Below are 25,911 nucleotides of genomic sequence, written 5' to 3'. Positions count from 1 at the left end.
TGTCCAGGGCAGTGGTGGAGTCCCTGTCACTGGACAGATTGAAAAGCTGTGTGGATGTGGCACTTGAGGACATGGGTTAGTGGTGGCCTTGGCAGTGCTGGGGATGGTTGGACTGGATAGTCTCAAGATGCTTTTCAATCTAAATGACTGTGTGATTCTTATATGTTTTCTCCATGAGAAAAATGAAAGGTTAGAAGTATGGTTCTGTACAGAATTCACCTGAGTCCCCAATGCCCATCTTCTGGTTATGGAAACAGTCTGTTGGAGCAACATGGATATAATTCTAATGCTGGTATTCTAATGCAATCTGTTCTTTGGAGAAATGAAAACATTCTGTCACAAAAATCTTCCTCCTGTCACAAATATCCAATCTCTTGGAAATTCTTAAAGGAAATAATGGTACAATACAGGTTTCCAAATTAATTTTGCCTCCATTCAAAATTGAAACTGAGATCACATAATATGCAATTTCTTTAAACTCAAGAGCTAATTTAAAAAGAAATACCTGAGATAAGCTAGGAACAGTGAAATCCATGAGACCCAAGCCGTTACATGAATACATTTCCAGATCAACAAGAATTCTTGCCATTGGATTTTGTGTTTCATCATTATTCTAAGCAGAAACAAAAAATTCACATTATGAGATTTTTTTTTGCAAGTTAATAATATTGACAACATTAATTAAGCTGACAAGGTAATAATAATGCTTAAAGACCTCAATTTGCTTTAAGCAAGTCCTCATCCCTATTGTGTCCTTAAAAAGGGGGATTTTATGTGTTTATAAATTTTTATTTAACATTGTGGACTCTGAACTACTACAGTTTCAACACTAAAACCCCATATTCAACAAGACAATTAAGGTAAATTTCATATCTCATTAAGGAATTCCAGTTTTATGGACATTATAAAATGAAAATATTGGAATAAAATACTGCTTTCCAACTTACTAGGTCTATAATCTATATATAAAGAAGCCACAGTAAATGTCAATATAAATATAGATGATTTTTCTTAACATATTTAATGGAGATATTTTATTATTTCACTCATATGAATTCAAGCTCAACTTTGCTCAGCAGTCACCATATGACATCACCATGGCAGCAAACAACAGAGAGTAGAGTTAAGAAGTGCTATGCCCAATGTGAAGAATTTGCTACGTTCCATAAGGATTTATTGGAACAACAGCCAAAATTTTTTGTCACATTGTATTCAAATATACAAAAGAAAACATGTATTGATAACTTCAGTCGTTATTAAATGAATACATGAATTTAACTTTTCTTAGGAAGTTTCAGTATTCTGAAGGATTTCAGGGAAATCATACCTTGTCCTGAGTCCCAGGTTTATTTCTGATCTGCTGCTGATTTAACTGCTTTGCTTTCACCCAGGTAGCAATGACCTGCTGCTGTGCAGCAACAGGGACCATTTCCTTAGGTGTGATTCCAGTCATCACATTTAGGGCAAATTCACAAATCTAAAAACCAAGAGAGAAAAAAGAACCTGAAACACAAGAGAAATGTGGCAAAATTCTTGTATGGAACATGCCACCGATTAGTTATTTTAAAATTATTGCACATTCATCTCTAAGCCTGATAACATCTCCTTTAGGTGATCCCACAGACAAATGGAAGTTGCAGCCCTCAGCCTCAAGCTGGCAAGTGTGCCCTGGGGAGGACCTGTGTGGCAGAACTGTAAAACATGGCAGCATGTTTTTTGCAAAAATTTCTACAATTGAGTTTATAGGAATTGTAATATGTGACAGCAGAACAAAAGGAACTACAAAAAATAAGGGGTTTGTACCTCCAAGGCAGCTTTGATGTCAGGAAGTCCACTAGGATCTACTGAAAGAGATTGTGTGACATTTGCTGTTTCATGTTTCTTTGCTGCAGCTTTTCTGCCACTGTCTATTGCTGTATCATCTTCTTTCTCCACAGCAGGTTTTGCCTCTGGAATCCAAGGAATAATCAGGCTCCGAGACAAAGCATTACATAACATCAGTAAAATCTCAGCACTTCTGTAGAAGAAAACAAAAATCAGAAGGGCATATTGCATCAGATCAAAATAAAAGGCAGGCAAAAGTTTATTGATTTCAACTAGTAAGTATTACTTGAAAATCTAGTTTTTTCTTAAAAAGCAAAATGATGAATGTTGCAAAAAAGTTTGCCCATTGGAAAAGCAGTTTAAATGCTTAAAACTACAAAACCCACAATCAGCTTTCAGAGTTTACATCCATTTTTTTCAGCTCTTTCTATAATTAAAGGTTCTCTTTCATCACAGAAAAAAAAAACTAAAATTCATATTTTGTCAGACAGACATTAAAACATAACTTTTTATTAGTAGGCTGCTATACATGAAAGCAATAGTTGTTTACTAAAAATTATCCTAAGCCAAACCCTTCACATGGACCCATTTGTTTATGGTTCTCATGCCAATCCACTCAGTGCTGAGCTGCAAGGGTTTTTTTGAGAAAACATGAACTGGATAGATTACTGCTGATATAAAACTAAGGTAAGTATCAGAATTAATAAGCAGGTATTACCAATCTTCATCTCTGCACAAACTGCAATTTAGGTTTTGTTTCCCAGTACTGTTAAAAGAGACTCATTTGCTGCTGGCCCTTTACCCTGCCTAGTGCTGAGGTCACTGTCAATAATCATGCTAAAATTTCCAGGATTGTGTCCCATGGGCAGACTTGGACTGCAGCAGTCAATCATTCTGCCTCTGCTTTTTCTACAGCACAGGATTTCTCCAAACCACTGTGCAATCTGTTCCCCTTTTCATGGTCTATTAATGTGCACGTTCCCTTTATTTATTTTGTTTTCTATTTTCTCTTACTTAAGAATCAGTAGCAACCAACTTGCTTCGATTAGAAACATTTACAATGAACTATATTTACAATGGAGTTCAACTTGTGAGTAGTTGAAGACAACACATTTTGAGCTGTCATGCAAACTCATAGTCTAAGAAAATTCTCCCAATTTTCTGACCAGCTTAACAAAATGCTATTTTCACATGCACATTCCATAATGAAGAGAAATTAATATTGATTGGCCCAAAGTTAATATGGCTTACAGTGTACAGCAACAAAGAACAAACAGAAAGAATTAAAATGTAAATTTCACACCAAAAAATTAAATTGACCTTTAGAGCTACTCTATATATACCAGAGTCCTTCCACTACTAACCAAAGGCAGCAAGAAATGTCTTTCACAGCACAAAGTGACTTACAATGTTTGCAAAAATATTTTTTTAATATTTTAGAAGAAGAAAGCATGTTCATATCCAAACATCTAAATTTACCCATTGTGCCCAACAGTCTTGATGGCTCCAAGGAGAGTCTGCAGATACTCAATGATTTCTCTCTGTCTTCCTGAAGTAATCAGATGTCTGTTGTAATTTAAGATATATACCACAGCATTGTGGACAATCCAGGCTTCATTCAGTAGTTCTCCTATTTCAGCTGCACGCAGGAAGTTTTCCATAGCATACCCAGATAAGCAGTCTATCCATAGACTATAAAATGAATAGAAAGAAGTTGTTATTCCAAAGCTTCAACACTAGAAGGAGTTATATGGTATGGTTAAATAAGCAATAGTACATCTCAACCAGCTACAAGAAGAAAAATTTAATTATTTTTCAGTGGCATTTATTAAGTCCTCATCCACTGACTGACATTTTACTGGGATGAGAAGATGACTCAGGAAAGGAAATGGTATCAACATAAAATGAATAGTCTCTGACACTAAAATGCTCCTAGCTTCAGAAATAGTATCTGTGGTTCATGCTTCAGCCACACGGGTTTTTTCTAAATGCATGTGTGGCACATGATGGCATTGCCCCCATCAGTGCCAGACATCATTAAATACCCACACTGGGCTCTACTTGGACATAGATGTAAGTACACTCCCAGTTCCACTCAGGGGCTAAGGATGCACCTTTGGTACTTACGACAGTTCTTGCACTCAAAAGGCACTTCCAGATGCTCTGAAATGTTGTACTCCTTTTAAATAGAATAAATATCCTTCTCATAGTCTATGCAATAACTTTCTTTCAATAAATTTTTTTTAGCTAATTATCAAAATGGACCATTACTTAGAAAAAGCAATACTAAAAACACAACTCACAAAGCCAAAAGCACAAACCGACACTGGGTATTACTGTGTCAATAACGGTACAGGACACAGTAGAGCAAACTGGTTTTTTTCCTATGGGTTTTGATCTAATTGCTTAAACTCAAAAGAAAGCAGGTAGCAAATTTTGGCACAGAACTCTCATCTTCTCTGCCCGTTGGCTCTGATCAGTTTATAGTTCTTCCTGTTTTACCAAACATCTGCAGACAGTGTGAGAAACTTTACTTGATGTTCAGACAGAATGAACAGACACAAGGACACAACTCTGTCACTCTGCTCTCTCAGGACATGACCACTGCCACAAGGCAAGGATCAGAAGGAATGGGAACAGCAGAGACAAAGCATAGTCTCAAAATTTTCCCTCCTTTTCCCCTTCACAAGAAATAATTGTTGGAGACCAGAAAAAACAATACTTGCTATATTCTACCCTCTCAGATTCATTTCAGCTGATTGGATGGAACAGACGATTCACAAACTGATATAATTCATTGTACGCATTCAGGACTATGAAATCACTGTCATTATAGGAGCCATAAAGCAAGACAGAGGCTTTTGATTTGGGAAAACCTATTTTTAAATAAAGAATTTAATTATCTAAATGTTAATACAGACACATTCAATAGTTTTTAAGGTTGGAATACTAAATTCTAGTTCCAGAGAAAAACATTAAATGAAAAATAAAATCCACACTTCAGAATGAAAGCAAAGAAAAATTATTTCAAGCTATTTTCTTAGATCCTCTTTCCATTTCCTTGACTACCTACAAAAATGAAGATTCTGTTGCTAATGAACTTTACTAAGGAGAAATAGCTTCTGTAATCATCTGTGTCTGATAACAACAGTCTGTTGGAGTTCCCAGGTCTCGACCTGTAATTAAGGAAAAGCACCTGTATGTTTTCCATTCTGGATCACTTTCAGGAAGATATGAAACATCGTCTGGATGATACTGGTTTGCATCTTCTGGAGGTACAGCATGATCATTCAGTTCAATTCCCTGCAATCTTAATAAATGAATAGTTGCCTGGAAAGACACAGAGAAATAAATTATCTGTCCAGGGTATAACTGTGAGAACAGACTATGACTTAGTATAGAAGTTGCCTCTTCAAAGATTAGAAAATACCAAATGCTTTTTCAGATGTTGGACAGGCATGTACATGAAATACAATGCAAAATACTTCATCATCTTAAAAATGTCTACAGCTAATTTTATTAAATAATTACATTGAGAAAAACTTCCATATTTTATGTATATAATTTTTTTAATCATGCTGGAACTTTAAGGATCCAGCAACAAAATGTTACATGTCAAACATTTACAGGAGAATCTTTGGTAAAAAAGTATTATCACCACCTGCAGTGAAACTATTGTCATAGTTACTGTCACGTAGTATTTTGATAAATATGTTTCACGAAACTACTTCATCCTCTAGTTCCTAGGGAGACAGAAAATAACTAAACTCATAATTCCAGTGCTTCAAGATTTATACATAAAATTATACATAAACCAAAACTAAATGAAACAAGTATGAATGACAGCTGTGTAATTTATTTACCTCGGCATTAATGAATCTTATTTCTGCTAATATTCTGAGCAAATGTGTTTCCAAAGAGAAGGAATTAGCAGGCAGCAGTGACTCTCCTGAGAAGGTATCACCTTGACCACCAACCATCTCGGCTGCACCAGCTTTGCTCTTCTGTGCTAAAAGTAAATAAATAACACCACTATTATTTTCATCCAAATCATCACCTTCAATTTATAATTTACAAATCCCTACACATTCTTAAATTCCCAAGGAAGAGTCAGTAAGAAAAGATTTAAAATTTTTTCACATAATTAACTTTTCTCATTAATAGCATTTATTGCACTCCAAGCCTGTCCTTAGGCAGTGCTGACACATGGGTTACCTGGGATTTTTGCTGCATTTGCGCATAAACTTCAACATTTGCAGCAAATAACTTGCTCAGTCATAAAATGCACACTGAAATTACATTTTGGTGTATGAATAAACCCCAAGGCCTCTAGTTACATGATTGCATACATGACAGTGGAGCACTGAACATTCTGGAGTGGCTGAAGTCTTTGCCTGTTTATCCCATGGACTAGGCTGACGTTCTGGGAACACACATCAGTAAAGAGAAAAGTAAATAATAAATCAGTTCTTTGAATATAAACACAAAGTTTGTAAGAACACACCAGTTTCTATTCATGATGCTGCTGGAGCATGATTGCCTTCTGTTTCTGGTAAGAGCTTATTCTTCCCTTTAGTTTGGAAAAAGAGTTGTAAGATTAAACATTGCAAGTCTGGAAATGCAACACTTGGAAATGAAAACAGGCAAATTCATGCCCTGTTTTAAGTGCACCTTGGAAACAATCTAAAGCACAGAAGTGGAACAGGTTCAATTAACATTGGCTTCCGAAAAATGCTCCATCTCATCTGTTCTTACAGGTGAGTTTTATGAACTCCCTGGCAAACCCAACTTTACTGAACACATGTAAAAGCCAGCAAGCAGCAGGTGATTTGAAAGTGCCCTTTGGCCAAGCTGAGAACTCCTTTAAGATGTGTGGCAGGTTTCCAGCAGACCCTCAGGGAACAAGCTGCAGTACTGGATACCGCAGGGAATGATAAATAAGGGCACAAAGGGTAAAACATGTTACCACATGAGCAAAACATGTTCCCACGTGAGCCTCACACAAAGTGACCATTTTTCTTCAGGTTCCTCAGGCAAGGATAATATGAACCTAGATGACCATTGTCTTAAGACAGGTAGATGCATTTCATCCAAGTGCTTTCCTGCAGCACTGGTGAAACACTTCTGAAGTAGAGCATGGCTTCAACAAAAATTGTGTTGACTGGTTTCTAGATTTAGAGGTAGCAAGAACATTCCATGTATGCCAACACACAGAGACACACAGGATGCTCAGGGAACTCTGGAAAAGGGAAGAAAGAAAACCAGTAACGCTACTAAGTGAGGGAAAAGTTCCTCTTACAACATTCAAATTAAATTGTTCACTTACTTTTTTTAGGCTTTGATACCTCTCTAAACAAGGTATCTTCATACAAGAGGCAGAATCTACATGCTGCACGGCAGACATCCCAGACTTCCTGTTTACGGGCAACCTTTGCCAAATTGGCCCAAAGGATAATTCTAACAAAGGAAAAACAAAAGTAAAATTAGTTTGTGAGCAAGATTATCTTTGGTGGTTCAGGACCAACAAAAAAAATCAAGTCAAGAATGATGACCACCAGGCAAAACCAATTAAATCTATTCAAAAATAATAAATGGAAGACTTCTTGTCAATAGCAAAGATAACACTACTACTCCATTAATTAAAAACAAACTCTTCAGCATATCAAGAGCGGGACACAATACTGAAATTTCAAAACGTGTGTGACAACCTTAACTTTCTGTCTTATAAAGTAAACTAAATACTTCATAACAGATGCTGAGTACTTAAAAATAAGTCTTGAAAACAAATTTGGACTCAGAATATTTTAGAAAACAAATTACTTTAAATTTCATCACAGCAATTTTTAGTGCAGCAGAAAACACCACCTTTTAAATAATGACAAAATTGTATATATTCATAATGAAACCTGACGTTTTTCTCCATATCAATCCTTCTGACTCTCAGAATGTACAACTTAATTTTTTACCAATAAAACTTGTAACGTGCTGTGGTACAAGGACCTATAAGGACCTCTTCAAGTTTCAGCTGTGCATCAAGTACAAGCCCTTAATTCCCTCATCCTTCGGTGTGTGGAGCTTTTACCAGCAGCGCAGGCGAGTCAGGTGTGCAGTGAGAGCAGATCAGAACACAGCAGGAGCACAGCTCTGCACGGCACGGGAACGTGACACAGCGTGGCAGGAACCAACCACACACTTCAGTGCTGGGCTGACTCAAGGACTCAGCCCCTCCCCAGGTACCATCCAGTAACTGAACCTCTGCAAGAGAAACGGGCCCTGCAGAGACCTCAGCACAAGAAGAAAGATACACTTTTGGCCTACAGTAATTACCTCTCTTTGCCATTTTCGTTTAAGTGTTTCAAATGCTCATCAATTTTCTCCATGCTCTTAATGTGATGCTGGGCTTTTGCACAGAGGAAGCTTATTTGACTTTTACCTGAGGAAACTTTGCAAAGAAATAAGAATTTAAGGTGGTTTTAAATAGAGATTAAAAATGCACATGAAAGGCAAGTAATTTGATTCATAATTACTTGCTGATACATTAAAAATCCAGTCCTTTTCTCATTCCTTCAAGCTTTGCCCAAACCAACCAACCAACATGAAAAAACCCATACCACACCAGCATCTACTGTTTCTTCTAGATCTTCAGATATAGTTGTCCCACCCAAAAACTACCTATGCCTGTTTGGCCCCAAATATGTCAAGTACACCTCTTTTCTGACAGGACTTGTAGTGCTCTAGTACATAAAAACTACTTCTAACTTTAAAAGACATATATGAACAGGTTTACTTACAGTGACAAGAGCAAGGCACAGTGTCTTACCATTCTTGCTAAATTTTTTTTGCAGTGCACTATCCAGCATGTAATACCACAGTGTAATCCAACTGTGCACAGAGCACTGACACAACCTGTCCAGTACAATGCACACTGACAGTACCAACACTGGTACTGGAAAGAACTGGAAAGAATTGTGGATTGAAGAATATTTCTCTCAGGATCTGTGGGTACTGCTCTCACTAAATTAGCCAACCATATATCTCAAAAGAGAATGAAAAGATTTTGTGCAGGTTGAAAAGAAAAAATAACACTATAAATCTGATGTCCTGTCATATGTACATTTTAATCACATAGTTGCATATGTATTTTACTACTCCTTCAATAAACATGTGTAAGCTTGTTGCAATTTAAGTGTCATGGAAAAAGCAAAAAACTCACTATTTATATGACAGTCTCATGAACAAACAAATTTTTTCACAACAATATTTTATAAACGGTTATGTCAAATGAAATTCTGGAATGGTTGCAACATTGTAATAGCCTCACTCATTTTAATTACTCATCTTGGAAGGTTAATGTGTTGCAAACTGAAAATTTAAAAGCAAGGAGATGTGCATGCTTTTAATTCTCTTAATTTCACAAATACAATGCATTTTATCTCATTAAATCATGTATGAAAATGACATTGTTTTCACATACTAACAAGGACTGCACAGAGTGGAATAGCTGATCTGTAAGTAAGACTCTGGCTTGTAAGTGATCAGTTGATCAAGTTGTGCAAGGTCAGTCTGGCTGAACAGATGGCATGAGAGCACTGCAAGGTCTTGCACAGCACAAAGAGGCTGCTTTGGGAGTACAGGATTCGTCCTGTAACATTCCCTTCCTCCAGCACAGTGTCTGCTGTGGGAGAATGCTGGCTGTGCTCAAAGTTTGTTACATTAGTCACACATTTGCTTTATTACCAAGATAAGACAAAACAGTTCAAGCAATCTGCAAAGTGTTCCCTGTCCATTTTCCTTCAACCCAGCACTGTATAGTCACAAACCAAATGTGTGGGGCACAAGGAACATGGGTATTTGTGCTCCATGTTTTAGAAGGTAAATAATTAATTAATGGCTCGATTGCTGTACAGAACTCAAACTCTCAGAAGCAAGATTTTAGAATAGAAAGACAATAACACAGAACAAACACACAGTGTAATTAACACAGAGTATTATGGGGTGAAACTTCTGAAAACACCAGATAAAAATGACCTTGAATAAGAACACTGGGGAGTTGCTCATAGTGAAAATAAAACGGAACTACTTCCAGCCCACTACAGCACAACAGGAAGGTTCAGACAAATCTGGAGAGGAAAACAACACCTTTTCCAGTATCACAATACAATTTTTAGATTCCTAATGACATTGGCAGGAATTGTACCACAGTATTCCAAACTGTCACTTCCCCTGTACTGCAGCACTCTCCATGTTGCACCAGGTGCTGTGCTCAGCCCTTAAGAGTGTGCAAAGCAAACCAAGTGTAGTAACTTTTGGTCACTCAAGTGAACTTTACCTTTTGCTTCATTTTCACTGTCAAGGACTATTTGAAATGTATCAGGAGCCAATGCAAGACCTGCATTTACCAGAAGGGATCTCTTTTTCCTCACATTATCATTTTGTTTTCCCCTTTTAGCCTATGTAAAGAAAAAACCTCGTTGTTATTAAGGCTCATTTTATATTCCAACTACACCTTCCTTACTAAACATAACAGAATGCAGATCATATAGCTTGCTACTACCAAAAAAATACCTATAGGAATTGTGTATCTTCATGTACCTTACACATCACTTTCCAGTATTATTGTCATTGAAAGTGACTGTGGAACTTGTGCTGATATTCACAGGAATACACAAAGGATAATTTAATATGAAGTAATGTTCATGCTTCTCATGATTCCCTACAGTAGATTCTTCAGTATAAAACCTATCATTATGTTATACCTTCTTAAAGAACAGCATTTATTTACAAATCAGCAGTAACACATCCATTGTGCAATGAGTTGCTACAAGATACCAGAAAATTCCCGGTCTTCTCAGAACGAGTCCAAGTCAGAGGAGGTGCAAGTCCTTATTTTAAAGTAACATTTAAACAGAGTAAACTTGCATAGAAAAGCATTTAAAACAGACAAAAAATCAGTTGCCAGCAAGATTTTTGTTCATGTGCTGAGGCAGCACATCAGAATTAGGTACAGGAACTCTTGACAATGACTACACTGTGACTTTCTACTATATACCAAAATTTTAAGTGTCACATAATACTGATTTATCTCAAAGCCAGACAAGGTGTTTAACTATTTGGACACTGCTTCTCTGATCAAATAAAACATTGCTTCATGCAATGAAATCCTAACTGTTGACAATTGTTACTAAGCTTCTTTTTTGCTTCTATTATTGCTAAGTAACAGCTAACTCCCTCCCCCCAAGAAAAAAGCTTTGACTGTAACTGGGAAAAAAACCCTCTATCACCCGGCTGTGAAGCAGCACAACAGCTTCAATGGCAGTTTGCTGAAGCAAGCCGAGGCTGGCTCCACCAGCACTCAATTCTATTGAACAGCTGGCTCTCCTCTGCTAGAACTTAGCAAACAAGCCTGTTCCAGCCCCAGCCCTTGTTCCTCGGGCTCACCTGCTCAATCATCACTCCCGCCCGGTCCTCCTGGCGCTCCGGCGCCTGGTACAGCTCCGTGCACCAACGAAGGCGGTTCAAGGACAGTCTCAGATGCTCCTGGTACTGCCCACTGCTGTCCAGGTGGGCAGCTTTTTGCAAATGTGCCACAGCAGCCTCCAGTCTCTCTCCATCTTCTTCAATTCGAGCTATTTCCATGTGAACTTGGCAACGCAACACAGTCAATATGCTGAGGAACAGGAATTCAAGTGTAAACAGTTAAAATGAGGCACACTAAAATTCTTAGATGTAGAACTCAGAAAACAATGAAAGTAACTAAAAGTGATTGTAGTATGAAAATTGATACTCCTTTTTTAAGTGACTTGTTTCTTTCATTTTCACTATCATGCCTTTTTAATGGAAATTACTAAGAAAATATAACTGTGTTTTACTACCATTAACCCTGCAGGAGAAAGCAACAATCTTGTGGACTAACTGATCTTTGTGTACTAGTAGAACCCTTTTTCTGTACTACTTAGGTGTGCAAACCAAGTGAATAGGTTCTCAAAAGTAGTTAGCTGACAGAGAAAAGATAATGTAATGGAAAACAGTCACTTTTGATAAAAGTTCACTATCAGTTCCTAACATTTCAGCAGAAGGTAACACTCCTAGAAGTCTAGCCCTGGTTGTACCAGCTGGCTCACCTCGGGCACACACATTCACTGTCAGTAGTGTCTCTGCCCAGGTGTTGCTCACTCCACTCTGAAACCAGCATGTTTTTTCCAAAATCTGTACGTTCTCCAGCCTCAGGTACACTGGGCTCCCTACTCATAACTTGCCCCAGGACGCTGTCCATGACAGCTCAGAGCTCTACATGGTACTTTAGATTATCTTCAGGAAGAAAAACAAAAAAAATCAGATAAATGAAAACAATGTTATGAGGAAGAGAAGAGAAAAAGAGTTTTCAAGCCTGTCAAATATCTTCCACAAAACTCATGTATGGCCACGTCAGAGCCAACCTGACTGAGCAAATATCACCCTTCTCCTGTGAACCAAAGTAGCTACAATTAATGCTACAATCCAATCAAAATTAGGATAGACAAATTAATAGGGGCAAGTGACTTCATTCAGTCTCAAGTGACAGTACCACGTCAGAGCAGAGGTTGAGTCAACTGGATTGGTACGATTATACAGATTAACCAAAGCCAAACCTCTGACCCCCAAAAGCCCAACCTGCAAACTTTTAGAGAAAAATGGTCATTGCTGATCTTTAGTATAAATATCCAAGTTGCCTGTGCTGATCTGGCTCTCTTTATATGGGAAGTCTATGAAAGGCTTGAATAACAGTACAGTAATACAATATAGTGCTTTTATATATGCCAGTTTCCACTTCTTCAGGCGTCTGTTTCCTCTTTATGCAACTGAAAAACTGATTCCTCACCCTCCTCTGCAATACCTCCATCAGGAACCACCTCCCTTCCTGCTCAAGTGGCAGCCTGTGCCAATTGTAACTCACTCCACTGCAGTTCTGATCTCTGCTCTCAGCAGTCAGCCTATGCAGAGGTCCAAACTCAACTAAATACCATATAGTGAGGTTTACTTGTTTGACTCAACAAAAAAGGTGAAAATACTTAGGTGCTTAAGGTTAAGTACAACATAATAGCAAACAGAAGAAAATACCTGAAAAAATAATAAATTTTCTTAATACAGTAACTTTTTCTATTTAAAAGTACCATGAAAGATGCAAAAGCAGTATCTTGCAAGAAGTTTCTTATTTGACATGTAATACAGAAGCCATGATGCCTTTCTAAAACTAATTTTTTAATTTTATGTTTTTAACCAACAGAAGTTATGGCAATACAAGAATCTAAACCACAGTCCAACACATACACTCACACTGCAGCTTTGGAATTTTGATTAACTAGAGTATTATTCAGCTCCTAAAGTATTCCAGTTATTTGCTATAGGTCATTAAACAGTGTGGGATTTTGCCTGAAAGGAACCTATACTTAAGTGATAAATGGGGACTTGAATGCAACATGCAGATATTCATGTATTACAAGCTAGTGGAAAATTTTCAAAGACACTTATTATCAGACAACTGGAGTTTTTAAATGAGTTTGATGCTGAGACCTTCCAAAGTAACAAAAGTGCACAGCATAGAAAATTACCTGTCAATCTCTTCAAGGGCATCAGCAACTGAGATCAGGGGCTTGCGCACGTGTTGGTGCAGGTTGTGCTGTAGCAGTGGCAGGCACAGATTCCACTGGGTTGCACAAACAACCTGAATCACATTAGGATCTCCCAACTGAACTGCACGTTTTAAGGTTAACTCAAGATTTTTTATCAATTTCAGCTGAGCCTACGTAAACAAAAATTAATTAGCATATATTGCATTTAATGAATGCAACTGCTTAAATGTTCCTCCAAATTTTAACCTTTGGACTGTTTCCAGTAGAAATCAGTCCCTCAGCCTCCAGACTTTGGAAACTTCTTTTTTAATAATTCCTTTAATAAAAGTTTCTTTTGTAAATAGGGGTTGATAACTAAGGAGTATTTCTTTTAGGTGCTCCAGGCTGCCACTACATATTCCAGGCAGAAGTCTGTCAGCTATTCCCCTTTCTTATGATGAACAGAAATTGATAATTGTGAATATTTGGGAATTCAGGTGGCTTAGCTTTTTGTTCTTTCATACTAAGCTACAGATGCTGCATACAGGAGAGGAAAAAAAGAAATATTATTAATGGGATTTGCTACAATGTTAATTAAATTTGGTTCCTATTAAATCTAAAAGCACAGCCTTACCTACCGTAACAGACACTTGCCATTTATTACATTATTTTAGAGGCTATATAAGTAAAAAAAAAAAAATCAAAAAACCTTTCCAGTTGCAGACTCTGCAGACCAAAAGTTTAGAAATACCTAAATATTCTTTTTTACATTTTAGCATTGGTAGTATTTCATATCATGAGGAATTACTGAACTTTTATTTTCAAAAGGTGAATGTAATTTCTGAACTCCAAAATGAGAACAGCCATAGATAGAAGTGAGTTTATGCACTACCAATTTCCATTACACATATTACTATTTCCCATTTTAGGAACTTTGGGTGATTCTGAGCTGCTCATTGTGGGCATCTCTCTAATCCCACTGATAACATTGATATTTAGGCTTCTGCTTTTGATGGTCTGAACTATAACCGAGTCAACTGACCACAGAAGAAAATCCTCCCCAGTGTGACGATTTATCAGGAATACTCTGCATTTCTCTAATGTAAGAATTTGTATGAGACTGCCCATAACACCCAACCACAGCTGAGATGGACTTGATGACCCTTAGTGGTTCCTTTCAACTGAAGATATTCTATGGAAGCATCTCCCATAAAGGCAAACTGAAAACACGCGAGTGCTGCCTTTCCGCGCCTCGATGCTGCCGTCCCTGCTCTTGGAAAGTAACGTACTGTGAACCTCTACAGCCACACAGGAGACTTAAGGGAGGAATATAAAATTGCAGTTTATTTCTCCCTGTTTCTCCCTTGTCAGCCCACTTTAAAAGAATACAAAGTTTAAAATAATTTCTGATCAGTATAATGTAATTAAGATGCACAGATGCAATTTTCCACATTTAACAAGTTAAAACTCACTTTTCTCTTGAAGTTACTGTTAATGAACATACCTCAACAACTCCTTTGGTGTAAGTCACAATTTTAGTGCTGTTTTTTTTCATTTCATATTCATATTCCAGGCATTCTATTTCAATAAGTTTCCCTTGCTCCTATGAAGTATTAATAAACAAAATGCTAATTTTAATAATTAAAAGGAAATATGATAAAGATTAAACCCATGCAATTATACTAACACAGCATTGCACTTTCCTGCTAAAAATCCCACTATGAGAGATAATTAACTGAAACAGTGCAAAGGCAGTAGAATTTGTTTGAATAGCAGTTACTTTTTACTAAACTGAGGCTGCAAAGTAACTTTTAAGTGGTTCGTTACCAGACTTTTCAGTAAGAAAACCAGTGTACACCTCATTTTTCTTCTACTTTGATTTCAATTCTAGTAAAATCATAGAATCCCAGAGTAGTTTGGGTTGGAAGGACCTTATACCCCACCTCGTCCCACTCCCCAGGTGAAGGTGACCCTCCAGGGACACCTCCCACCAGCCCAGGCTGCTCCAAGCCCTGTCCAGCCTGGCCTGGGACACTCCCAGGGATGGGACAGCCACAGCTTCTCTGGGCACCTGTGCCAGGGCCTGCCCACCCTCGTAGGGGAGAAATTCTTCCCAATATCTGATTTAAATCCACCCTCTTCCATTTGCTCATAAATGCTGTTAAAAAGATACATGCTTGGAATAAATAAGCCCTAGTCAAGACAGGAAGGATTCAGCTTGATGGCTGTGAAACATTTAAGTGAAAAAAGAGGTTAGACTTCCAACTTCTCAGGAGAGATCTGACTACTAAATCATATGAACTGTATGTATGGATCACAGAACATCTAAGATATGTTGTACTTGGCTCAAATGGGTGCAGTAGGGAAATGCAGACAGTGTCCCCATTCCTCAGTCATCCCCAGCTGTTACCAAACCATCCAGCGTGACCCGCTGTAAATTCAACGCCCCCATGACTGCAAAACAGACGAGACCGTGGAACACTGAGATAAATGCACAACTGTTCCAGACATGATGTGGCAAACACACACAGATGGCATTCATGTTATAACTGAAAAAATTTGTCAGCACTTGGCAAAAGCCAAGGAACTGGAAATTAGATCCAGAATTCCCTCACTCTGCTGTGAAGGGGTCCCTGCCAAACAATGCTGGGCAATCTGAAGGTGGTCACTTAAAAACACACCAACTCCAAGGGAGAAGGTTAAAATACAGGCAAGGCTTCTCTGCTGCTGCCACACAACAGATACTTGCTACTACTGTCTACACAAATACTCAAATTAAATCCTTGTTAATCTTTGATCTGGGGGATTCAAACACATCTTCTAGTGGAATGCTATGGATCTGTGTATGATTTCAAACTTGCAAGAAATGTTCAGAATAACGGGCCTGAATTAGGCATCTGGAATTAAAAACAATCCAGTGAGGATAAACTAAATTTACAAGCAGCTCAAAGTAGGATCATTGTAATAGACATCTGAATTTAACTTCCAATCAAACTGCTCCACAGGTAACATTTTAAAAACATAAGCAAAACTTTACAGTTAGCATTTATTTTCCAAAATGAACTGCACTGCTAATCCCCTTGGCCTACCTACACCCTAACTTGTGGTCTTGCATCTTCTCTCTAGTTCAGGAATAGATCACTTAGCCCAACAATTATTTATGTTAATGAATATATAAACAATACACAGATGGACAGAAGAAGCCAGAACCATCAGTTCTATTTTTTAAAAATAAACACAAAAACGGGGTGTGTGTCTGTAATCAAAAATCCCCAAGCCGGTGCAGTTAATACTTACAGTAATCCCAGCACTTTTCAAATTGAGGATACAACGAGAGGCCAGCTCAGTGCAGTTTACTTTCATAGAAAAATGAGCTAATTCCAGAATCAAAGGAATCCTTCAAAAAAAAAAAATCACTTCAGAGAGTTTGATATTGCTCCTCCATGGAATTATAAAAACACCTACTTGAAAGTAGCTGTGCAATGTACCTGAAAACCTTCAAGTTATCTGAATATTACAGAACATGCGACTATACTTGTAATTTTCACAGTTAACAAGGAAAAAGGAATAACATTTTAACAACAAGGGGTGGTTATGAAAAGATTTCATCATATTACACTAAGAGCTGCATGGAAGAAAATATTTAATGCCGGGTTCTTTAATAAAGCCTAATAGGGTTTTATCCATTTTTAAGATGACCTTCATGTTAAAGCAACACAAACTACTGTAACCAACTTCCACAGGACCATGCCAAGCAAAACTCACTTCACACTGAGAACAAACGTGGGAGGCACATCGGATTGTTTCAAAAGCACATATAATGAATTCAGATTTGCAGTGGCATCACTTGGAAAGTCATTTGTGTCCCACTGCCTGCAACATATTTGGAACTGGGTCATCATTTTTCATAAGAAACATTATTGCATTAAAAATTTAAAATAACTCTAATGTCAGAATGGATGGCTTAGTCCAAGGCATCCACAGGGTACCTGAATTTTGAAATACAATTAAAAAAACATCAGCAAACCCTACTTCAGTATGGCAAGTAAGTTACTCAGAGATAGCAGATACAAAGCACTTAGAACATTCATGCATATTCATTCATATTTCAGATGATAAATTTTATTCCAGAATAAATGGTGTGCAAAACTCCTTTCTTAAAATGTCATTATAAATTAATGCAGTGTTACTTAGAAAAGAATACTTCTAAAATGTGGAAATGTTGAGACATTAAAAAAACCCCGAGATTTTGTTATGAAGTCTAATTATCAAAATTGTTTTATGTCTTTAAAATTTAAAGACTTTAAAAATCATTATGCTTCCTATCCTGTGATTTATGGATGATATTTCAGATGTCATTTCTCCACTTCACCTTTACTTTTCTTGTACATGACTTGTCTATGGAACCACAGTCTGTTGGATATCTCCTGAGACTACCTGTCCAACATGGTACTCCCTACATCACCAAAGACCAGCTCACTTTTTAGCTGAGGCTGTTCTCTAGACAGGCCTGACAGTTACTATCCAAATTGTCACTGTAATTTTCCTTTTAAGAAACTAATCTTTGCAGTAGATTTTTCTACTGGAATGTGTGATATCAGAACATGAACCGCCCACTATAACATGCAGCATTAAAGTAAAAGTGGAAGGATACATTTTCATACTTACAATTTTAACATCTGCATTTTATAAATAACTGAAAGATGGATGGAATTTTGTATTTCCTTCTCTACCTGGGAAATATCCATCAGTTTGTGATACACCTGTAAAATAACAACTTAATTACTGGCTAAACAAGCAACAATAATTGAATAATAATTGATTAAGTGATTAATAAGTGACAGACACTTAACAGGACTAAAGTACAGCAGGTATATTGACTGTAGGCTTTTTCATGGACTTTAAAGGCAGTGTGGCTACTGTGATAATTTTTGTTGTTCTGCATAGATAATAAAAAGATCACCCAGTACAGCTATACTAACCTTCCAATAGTCAGGATCAGACCTATCAGCAGAAATCTAAATGTGGAACTAACATCTGAGTTAGAATTCCAATTAATACATTTTAATAACACCTTTTGACAGCACTCATTCTGAAATCATCTCATCCAGCTGTGAGAAACAAGCCCTAGTCAAGTTTATCTGTAACTACATAGACAGGAAAAAATATTATGAAGAAATGACAATAAACTGTAGGTACTTCAATGTAACTGTAGAGTTCCACATTAATAGTGTGCAGACAATTCCTCCATGACTGCCCATAGCTACCCAGACTGATTACTTAATCTGTACTGGAACAGAAAGATTTGTAGGACTTCAGTGTGCTGCTTCTAAAACATTCAATAGTGTGGATCCTCCTTCTGTAGCCCAAGTACAATTTTAGAACTATTTCATTCTTCTGTTTAGGGACATTGTCAAATAGCTCTTCTCAACAACACCTCTAAAAATACAAAAGTAATTTCAAGCTTGCACCAATGTTATTGCTTCATTATTAACACACCCCTGGAATGTTGTATATTGGTTCTCTTAATTCAAATGTTAGAAAACTTTCTATTATAAACAAACACTTTTGAAATGCAGTGATTGTGGACAGACAGAAGACAACAGGAAGTGTAACAGAATGAAAATATGACTGCATACAACTTCCAAGTTTTGTTTGCCTACTTCTGCTCTTGCCACATGCATCTTTACCCTCTGATTTCCCAAATTAAGGGCTTGCAAGAAATGTGAACTATTGCCATATCCTCCAATTCCCAGAATTATTTATAGGGTTCAATCTGGGTCGTTTAAGTATTTATCTACATGAGAAAAGTCAACAGGCACTAACAGGCACACAGCAGCCTCAGCTGCACTCACTGCACCTTCTGTGTTAACAGTGATTATTCCCAAACAGAATTCGTAGGGATAGCAACAGTTACCCTGGTTATATTATGTTGTATTAAAATAACATGGAGCAGTAGGGAGCTCTTTAGTTTATAGTATCAAAAATTAACAACCTGTGAAAATCTCTGCATAGCCACTGAATTGTGTGGTAGCCCACAGAATTTAAACAAAGCAAACAGCATATTTAACAATTATTACTGATCTTATGAAATGTAGACAAAGCTCCTGTCTTACTGGGAGTTTAGAATATTTTCCTTCATTACCATTAGAGAAAATATTTGAGAGTATTTCTCTGGAACATTTTCTTTAATAAAGACTGCTGCAGTTGATGAAAACTCTTTTGCTTCTTCCAGTTTTGCAGCATCAAGGAAGCACTTGAGTAAATTTCTGCAGATCAAATAAACACTTTTATTAAATACTTATTTTCTGAAATAATTCTTATATTTTTCAACACTCTTTGTATTCAAGGTAGCACTCCTGAATGCAGTACAAGCACTGACAGCACAAAAGACACCCTCTAACTTCTACATCTTTGCTTCTCCCAGAGATATCCAGCCGTTAACACATATTTAGTGCAGATCACAAATAAGAGCCTTGTGAAAACTTTTCTCCACAAGATATCCCGATCTAAAAGGAGGAATTGTTTAAAAGAGTGTGAGAAGATTCTCCCTTAACTACTGGAAAGGCCACTGTTTCAAAGACATCTAGCAATAGAAAATTATTCCTATTGGAAATTGCAACCGGATTTTCAATAATTTATGTAAGCGAAAAAGAGTTTGTGATCCAATGAAATAAACTAACAACCACGAGAATCATAACAAAAATATTTTAAAAATAAATACAAATGTAAGAAAAATGAATGCAACCATTAGTTTTATAACACAAACACATCATGCTCACTTGCTTGTTCTTATCAATACCTTAGCAAGAATATGTTTGGTACCAAAACCCCGCACGCACGGTAATCTACATGGTCCTTAGAATACCCCTTGGAATGCTTTTGTTACCTAATTTTTTGGTCCCCTCCAGTTTCAGCTCATAAAGAAAATGCTGCATAGCAATAAACCATCAGCTACAGACAAAAAAAAGAAAAAATCACAAAGAGAAAAGGCAAAAATGTGTTATAAGTGTAAGAGGAACTGGAAACAGTCTGTAGAATAGCAGAGCAAAACATCTCTGAGAAAAGGTTGTGGGACCTGGAAAAATTACATGGATACTCATCATTTTGCACATAAAACTACCTCAGGAGAGTTATCTTAAGGTTTCTGCTCAGCTTTGCTCAGGAAATGTGAGAATGGTAATAATTGATAGTAACACACCGTTTGTTTCCAGTTATTATGAATGACTCAAATATTACATACAAAACAACTGTGCTATTTCAAATCAGACCTAGGGCCCAGCTGTCTCTGCCACTAAAATTTTAACCTCAAAATAAATATTAAAATAAAGCATCTTTTATGTTGAGTATATTTATGTCCCTTCAAAAAGTTATGAATTAAGCTTTCCACAACAAATGTATTTACAGCGTTAACAATGAAACTCACCTTAGTAAAGACTACCTGAGGTGGCAACCACACATCCACGAGCACCACCAAATGCCCATATGAGAAAATACAATTACACTCACATCATCAGTTCTGCTCTCCATTCCTTGTCTTGCTCTTCAATTTGGTTTAATGCTGTAACAACCTGAGACAGACTGGGAATAAGGCAATGGCGGAATCCAGGCTTAAGAAAGGGCCTCACAAGTCGCCAATAAAGAACTGAGGCATTATATACCAGAAAATAGTATCTGAAAAAAAAGAATCAAAATTTAGTATTTCATGGACTTGATTAAACATAAAATTACAGCTTAAGTATTTTAAGACACTTCTAAGAAGTAAAACTGGAATTTCTCCTTAGAGCCAATCCAGACTAGTAACTGAGAAGACAAGCACAGCACAAGAACATGGTCACTGTTGCAATTAAGCCCTACTCAATAATTAACCCCTTAAAAATCAGCTACCGTGGTGCTCTCACTCTATAGAGCATAAGTACAAAAGGGTAAGAAATGCTGAGACACCTACCAGCCTTACACAGGATTATTCATCCTGGCCATGTAAGGGTTCAGCATTCTTGTGTTGTTACAGCAGTTACAGAAGTGACAAAATGGAAGGAAAAATCCAAAGAAAAAACCCAAACAACGTAAGTCCAGGCTATCTAGGGAAAACTTCAGACAAACAACCAAAAATCTAACTCAGTAACATCTCCTGGGACTTAAGAGTTAACACATCAGTTGGACCTACCTTCTATCATGGCTGGCAAAATCTATTGCTTTCATAAAAAACAGCACAAACTTTTCAAACCCTTCCTAGAACAGAAGAAAAGAAAAGCCAATGCAATTTGAATACGGCCTTTATAAATCAGTACATTATTTTCCTATTTCAGTATGTTCACATCTCATAAATTTTATTTACAGACTAATCTCAACGAAAACATGCTGCCATAGAACCAGAATAACTAAAAACTGGTTGCATTATCTTTTACTATGTTGTTCTGATTTCAAATTTTAAATCTGTATTTTCAGTTTTTTTTGTTTCTGCCAAACATTAATTATCAGGACTGAAATTTTCCAGAGCTGCAAAACTGCATACTTTTTAAGCTTTCAGCAAATAAAGTTCAGAAATATGCAAGAGCAGGTTTAAGGTGGGGGGAAATACATTGTTTTGTCCCATTAAAAAACTTGAGGTATTATTTGCTCCAAAACAGCTCCAACAAGTGACCTGAAAGAGTCTGTCGTGGTGGTCTCCTATGGGGAAGGCCTGAACAAGCTGGTACTGCTGAGCCTGAAGAAGGCAGTTCAGGGGAGATCTCATCAGTATGTACAAATTCCTGCAGGGAGGGCTGAGACAGTCAAAAGGGATTTTGAAAGTGGAAATGGCAAAGTGAAGGTGGAACTGGGTGATGACACGAAGGATGACATTGGAGAGGTCTCTACAGTGTGACAGAAGAGAGAACTAAACTCTCCAAGAGAGCTGGGACTGACTTACTGGGCTCTGGGATGGCATAAGAAAGGGTACTGAGCAATAAATAGGAACTGCTTAGATAAAGGGAAAATCAGAAAGAAGAACCTGTAATGGAATATGTACTAAAGTCGAGAAGTTGCCCTTGGCCCCTAAGAACACAAGCATCTTAAAATTAAGAACATAAGCACCTTAATCAACTAAGAAGGATTGCTTGGGATGGAAACCAAAATAAGGACAAATTTTTCTAAGTGAATGACGGTTACTGGCCAGACAGTATGAGATGTTGCACCATTCTGTTTTCATAAATTATCTAGAACACAGCAGTGAAAAGCTTTACAACTGATGCAAAGTGTATCACATCTAAAAAGTGCATGAAGTTTTAAAAGGACCATTGATCAGTTGGTCTGCACATGTACTAAGAGAAGAAAGAAGGTATAGATAACATGACAGGGAAAAGGTTCTAGCTCAAAAGTTAATTCAAACACATTATTCAAAGAAACTACTGCAACATCAGTCAGGGAAATTTGTGAACACAAATAACACAAACTACGAGCTGCAAAGATGGTAAAGGGTCTGAAGGGGAAGGTGTATGAGGAGCAGCTGAGGACACTTGTCTGCTCAGCCTGGAGAAGAGGAGGCTGAGCTCAAACCCTATCAGGGTCTGCATCTTCCTCACGAGGGGCAACAGAGGGACAGCTCTGATCTCTGCTCTGTGTGACCAGGGACAGGGCCCGAAGGGACGGCTGGAGCTGGGCCAAGGGAGGGTCAGGCTGGAGGGGAGGAAAAGGTCCTTCCCCCAGAGGGTGGTGGGCACAGCCCCAAGGCTGCCAGAGCTCCAGGAGGGTTTGGACAACGGGACAGGGTGGGATTGTTGGGGTGTCTGTGCAGGGCCAGGATTGGACTGGATGGTCCTTGTAGGTCTCCTCCAGCTCAGGATATTCCATGAATCTAAACATCTGTTAAAGCTATTTTCAGGGGTCAGATACCACTAAGAGATTAACAAAGCTGACTGACCACAGTACGAGGACAAGTGAAATACTGGAGACAGAAAACAGATCCCCCTCCATTTTAAAATCAGCAGGAGGTAAAACCTGCTCCTCATGTATGGACACAGTATCCCCTAAAGCAATGCACAGAAGCAGAAATATCTGCTGAGTTGCTACCACCTCACTACAAAAAATCACATCCAAAGTACTGCTGGAACTATTATTGATGAGTGCCAGAACAGTCACACACACTAAATGTGCAACCTCTCTGAGGGCCCCTTTAGTCCTCCACTTCCCACAAGCCTGGGAAATGCTTCCCAAATAAAACTGGTAATCACTGTAAGAGTTAAAGCTAAATTTGGTCTGAAAATACTACACTCCCCAAAATGTTTGAAATATTAGTCTAATTCAGCTGGTTTTGTTTACTTACAAATTACTCATTTTTCTTTGATTTTTCCCACAGTCCTGATTATCCTTGTGCATTTTAAATGGATGAAAGCAATACATAAAAATCCATTAATAAATACTTCTAAAAACTGGCTCAGTATAAAGCAACCTTCATAATTTCTCACCAAATTATCAGTAGAGTGTGGAGCATGCAGCTGGCCTTGGCACAAATATGCTCTGCCAAGAAACTGGTTCACAGGAAATCTCCCTTTAAAATACATCTGTAGACAGTCACTGCTCATCTCCAGATATCCCATCTAAGACTCAAAAAAAGCATTTTAATACTTCAAAAATGCAATGAACAGTGAAGAACTTTAGCTTTTAAAATGCCTACTCAAACAGTAACATCCAGCTACACAAGGATGAACACTTGCACCAAGTGTGGTACAATTTACTGAAACTTAAAGGCATACCCCTGTCATTCCAAATGCATGTAAAAGGATGGCTTATTAAACAAAACTCCTCAGTCAGTCACGGAACTGCTCACAGTATTCAAAAATGTTTCCTTTCTTAACACAAGTGTTAAAGACAAAATCCTTAACAGAATTTTTTTAACTATGGATGTTAGCTGGCAGGACTTTGTATGGATGTCAGTGCTACACCTCAATTTTCAGACCGGTAGAATTTGAGTGGATTGTAGCCTGGGAAAAAAGTTTCCTAATTAGAATGCACTATAATTTCCCTTCTTTTGGCTGGTAGGGTCTGTTCACAGACACATTTTCTTCAGTCATAATCAAACTGCTAACGTCAAGTTTTCCACAAAAAGAAAGAAACCAGGAATGGCAAACTATTTTATATATACTCTAGTACACTTTGCATATTTTGGTCTAATTGCAAACTTCACAGTTTGCTCACTGACTATAAAATAGTGATATTTTAAAAGCTGAGTTTTAAGGGAAAATGTATGTTTAAAATTTAAACAGCTCTCCAAAACCTGAAAAGCATAACACTTCCCTCTGGTACTTTTGGGGATTGTTTTTGAGGTAGTAACTTTAACAACTGTAAATACAATATGTCACATACATGTTTTTATTCAGTACAGATACATTGCCTAAATTACAAACCTGAAGTGCTTGTTCAGCACATAAAACATACAAGTCGGTGCTGAAGTTATCTGATGAGTCAAGTGCAGATTTTCCTTCACTGGCTGATTTGATCAACTCGTAAGCATTCTTCAAAGACTGAATATCTGCAATAAAAAAGGAATAAAGAATTTATTATGCCTCAAGGTGGAGTGACTGACATAATTGCATTCAAATGAGCTATGTGATATCATATCTTTCCTTCAAAAATAATTTAAGAATGTTTAAGAAAAATAATGTCAAACGCATGTTGTTCCAAGTCAGACATGATTCTAAGATGAAGCATTAATGTCTTTTGCTATTTAAAATCACTAACGTTAGCACATTAGAAAGAGAACTATTTGGAGTCCCTGGTTCACAATTCCGTAAACTCTGCTAGCAGTTTTCTTTCTGTTGGCACAGAAATTCGAGATTAAATTCTTAAACCTGTTCTATGAAGTGAATTTGACTGGAGGAGCATAGCCAAGAAGCACGCTTAAAGCATTCGGAGAAAGCACGCCTCCTCCACGGACACCGTTACTGACAAAGCAAATTAAGATCAAGCCGGTTTTGTGTGAAACGTGTTACGTTTCCTTTACTGGAAGGCCGGCCCAAGGCGCGGCCCCCCGCTCACCTTTGCTGCGCTGCGCGGCGCGGAGCTGCTCCCTGGCGGCCAGTTCGGCCATGGCCGGGCCGGGCCTGCGGCTCCTGCGCGGCGCGGGGCCCTCCGCGGGGCCGCTGCGAGCCGGGCCGGGCCGGGCACCGCCTGGAGCGCCGGCCGGGCAAGGCAGGGCAGGGCACGGCCTGGGAGCAGGTGAGGGTTAGCCCAGGGAACCGCCTGGGAGCGGGTCAGGGTTAGCCCAGGGAACCGCCTGGGAGCGGGTCAGGGTTAGCCCAGGGAACCGCCTGGGAGCGCTGCCCGCCGGAGATCCGGGTCCGGCCCCGGCGCTGCAGCCCTCTGCTCCCACAGCGCGGGCGTATCCAGGCAGCGCTCCCACAGCGCGGGCGTATCCAGGCAGCGCTCCCACAGCGCGGGCGTATCCAGGCAGCGCTCCCACAGCACACACGCGTATCCAGGCAGCGCTCCCACAGCGCGGGCGTATCCAGGCAGCGCTCCC

The 25,911-nt window shown here is 38.2% G+C and overlaps 1 protein-coding gene across 2 annotated transcripts in view; it reads right to left on the bottom strand.

Moving 5' to 3' along the window:
- CFAP46 (cilia and flagella associated protein 46) overlaps window positions 1-25,720 on the bottom strand; it is a 75,620-nt gene extending 49,900 nt beyond the window's left edge. For both annotated transcript variants that reach the window (XM_071564374.1, XM_071564375.1), the window contains exons 1-21: window positions 25,428-25,720; window positions 24,797-24,921; window positions 23,858-23,989; window positions 21,580-21,644; window positions 20,922-21,086; window positions 19,558-19,681; window positions 18,081-18,175; window positions 17,178-17,285; window positions 16,710-16,809; window positions 14,917-15,015; window positions 13,413-13,603; window positions 11,263-11,491; window positions 10,154-10,274; window positions 8,152-8,266; window positions 7,151-7,281; window positions 5,688-5,833; window positions 5,021-5,154; window positions 3,304-3,516; window positions 1,804-2,017; window positions 1,328-1,477; window positions 506-613 (exon numbers count right to left, since the gene is read on the bottom strand). In XM_071564374.1, coding sequence (XP_071420475.1) covers window positions 506-613; window positions 1,328-1,477; window positions 1,804-2,017; window positions 3,304-3,516; window positions 5,021-5,154; window positions 5,688-5,833; window positions 7,151-7,281; window positions 8,152-8,266; window positions 10,154-10,274; window positions 11,263-11,491; window positions 13,413-13,603; window positions 14,917-15,015; window positions 16,710-16,809; window positions 17,178-17,285; window positions 18,081-18,175; window positions 19,558-19,681; window positions 20,922-21,086; window positions 21,580-21,644; window positions 23,858-23,989; window positions 24,797-24,921; window positions 25,428-25,479 — 2,817 coding nt within the window. In that variant the 5' untranslated portion in view covers window positions 25,480-25,720. The remainder of the gene's footprint in view (window positions 1-505; window positions 614-1,327; window positions 1,478-1,803; window positions 2,018-3,303; window positions 3,517-5,020; window positions 5,155-5,687; window positions 5,834-7,150; window positions 7,282-8,151; window positions 8,267-10,153; window positions 10,275-11,262; window positions 11,492-13,412; window positions 13,604-14,916; window positions 15,016-16,709; window positions 16,810-17,177; window positions 17,286-18,080; window positions 18,176-19,557; window positions 19,682-20,921; window positions 21,087-21,579; window positions 21,645-23,857; window positions 23,990-24,796; window positions 24,922-25,427) is intronic.
- Window positions 25,721-25,911: the final 191 nt, after the last annotated feature.

This window comes from Pithys albifrons, chromosome 9 (assembly GCF_047495875.1).
Source record: "Pithys albifrons albifrons isolate INPA30051 chromosome 9, PitAlb_v1, whole genome shotgun sequence".
Lineage (NCBI taxonomy): Eukaryota > Metazoa > Chordata > Aves > Passeriformes > Thamnophilidae > Pithys > Pithys albifrons.
Note: the sequence above shows the minus strand (reverse complement) of the source record. Positions and strands in the feature narration are given on the sequence as shown.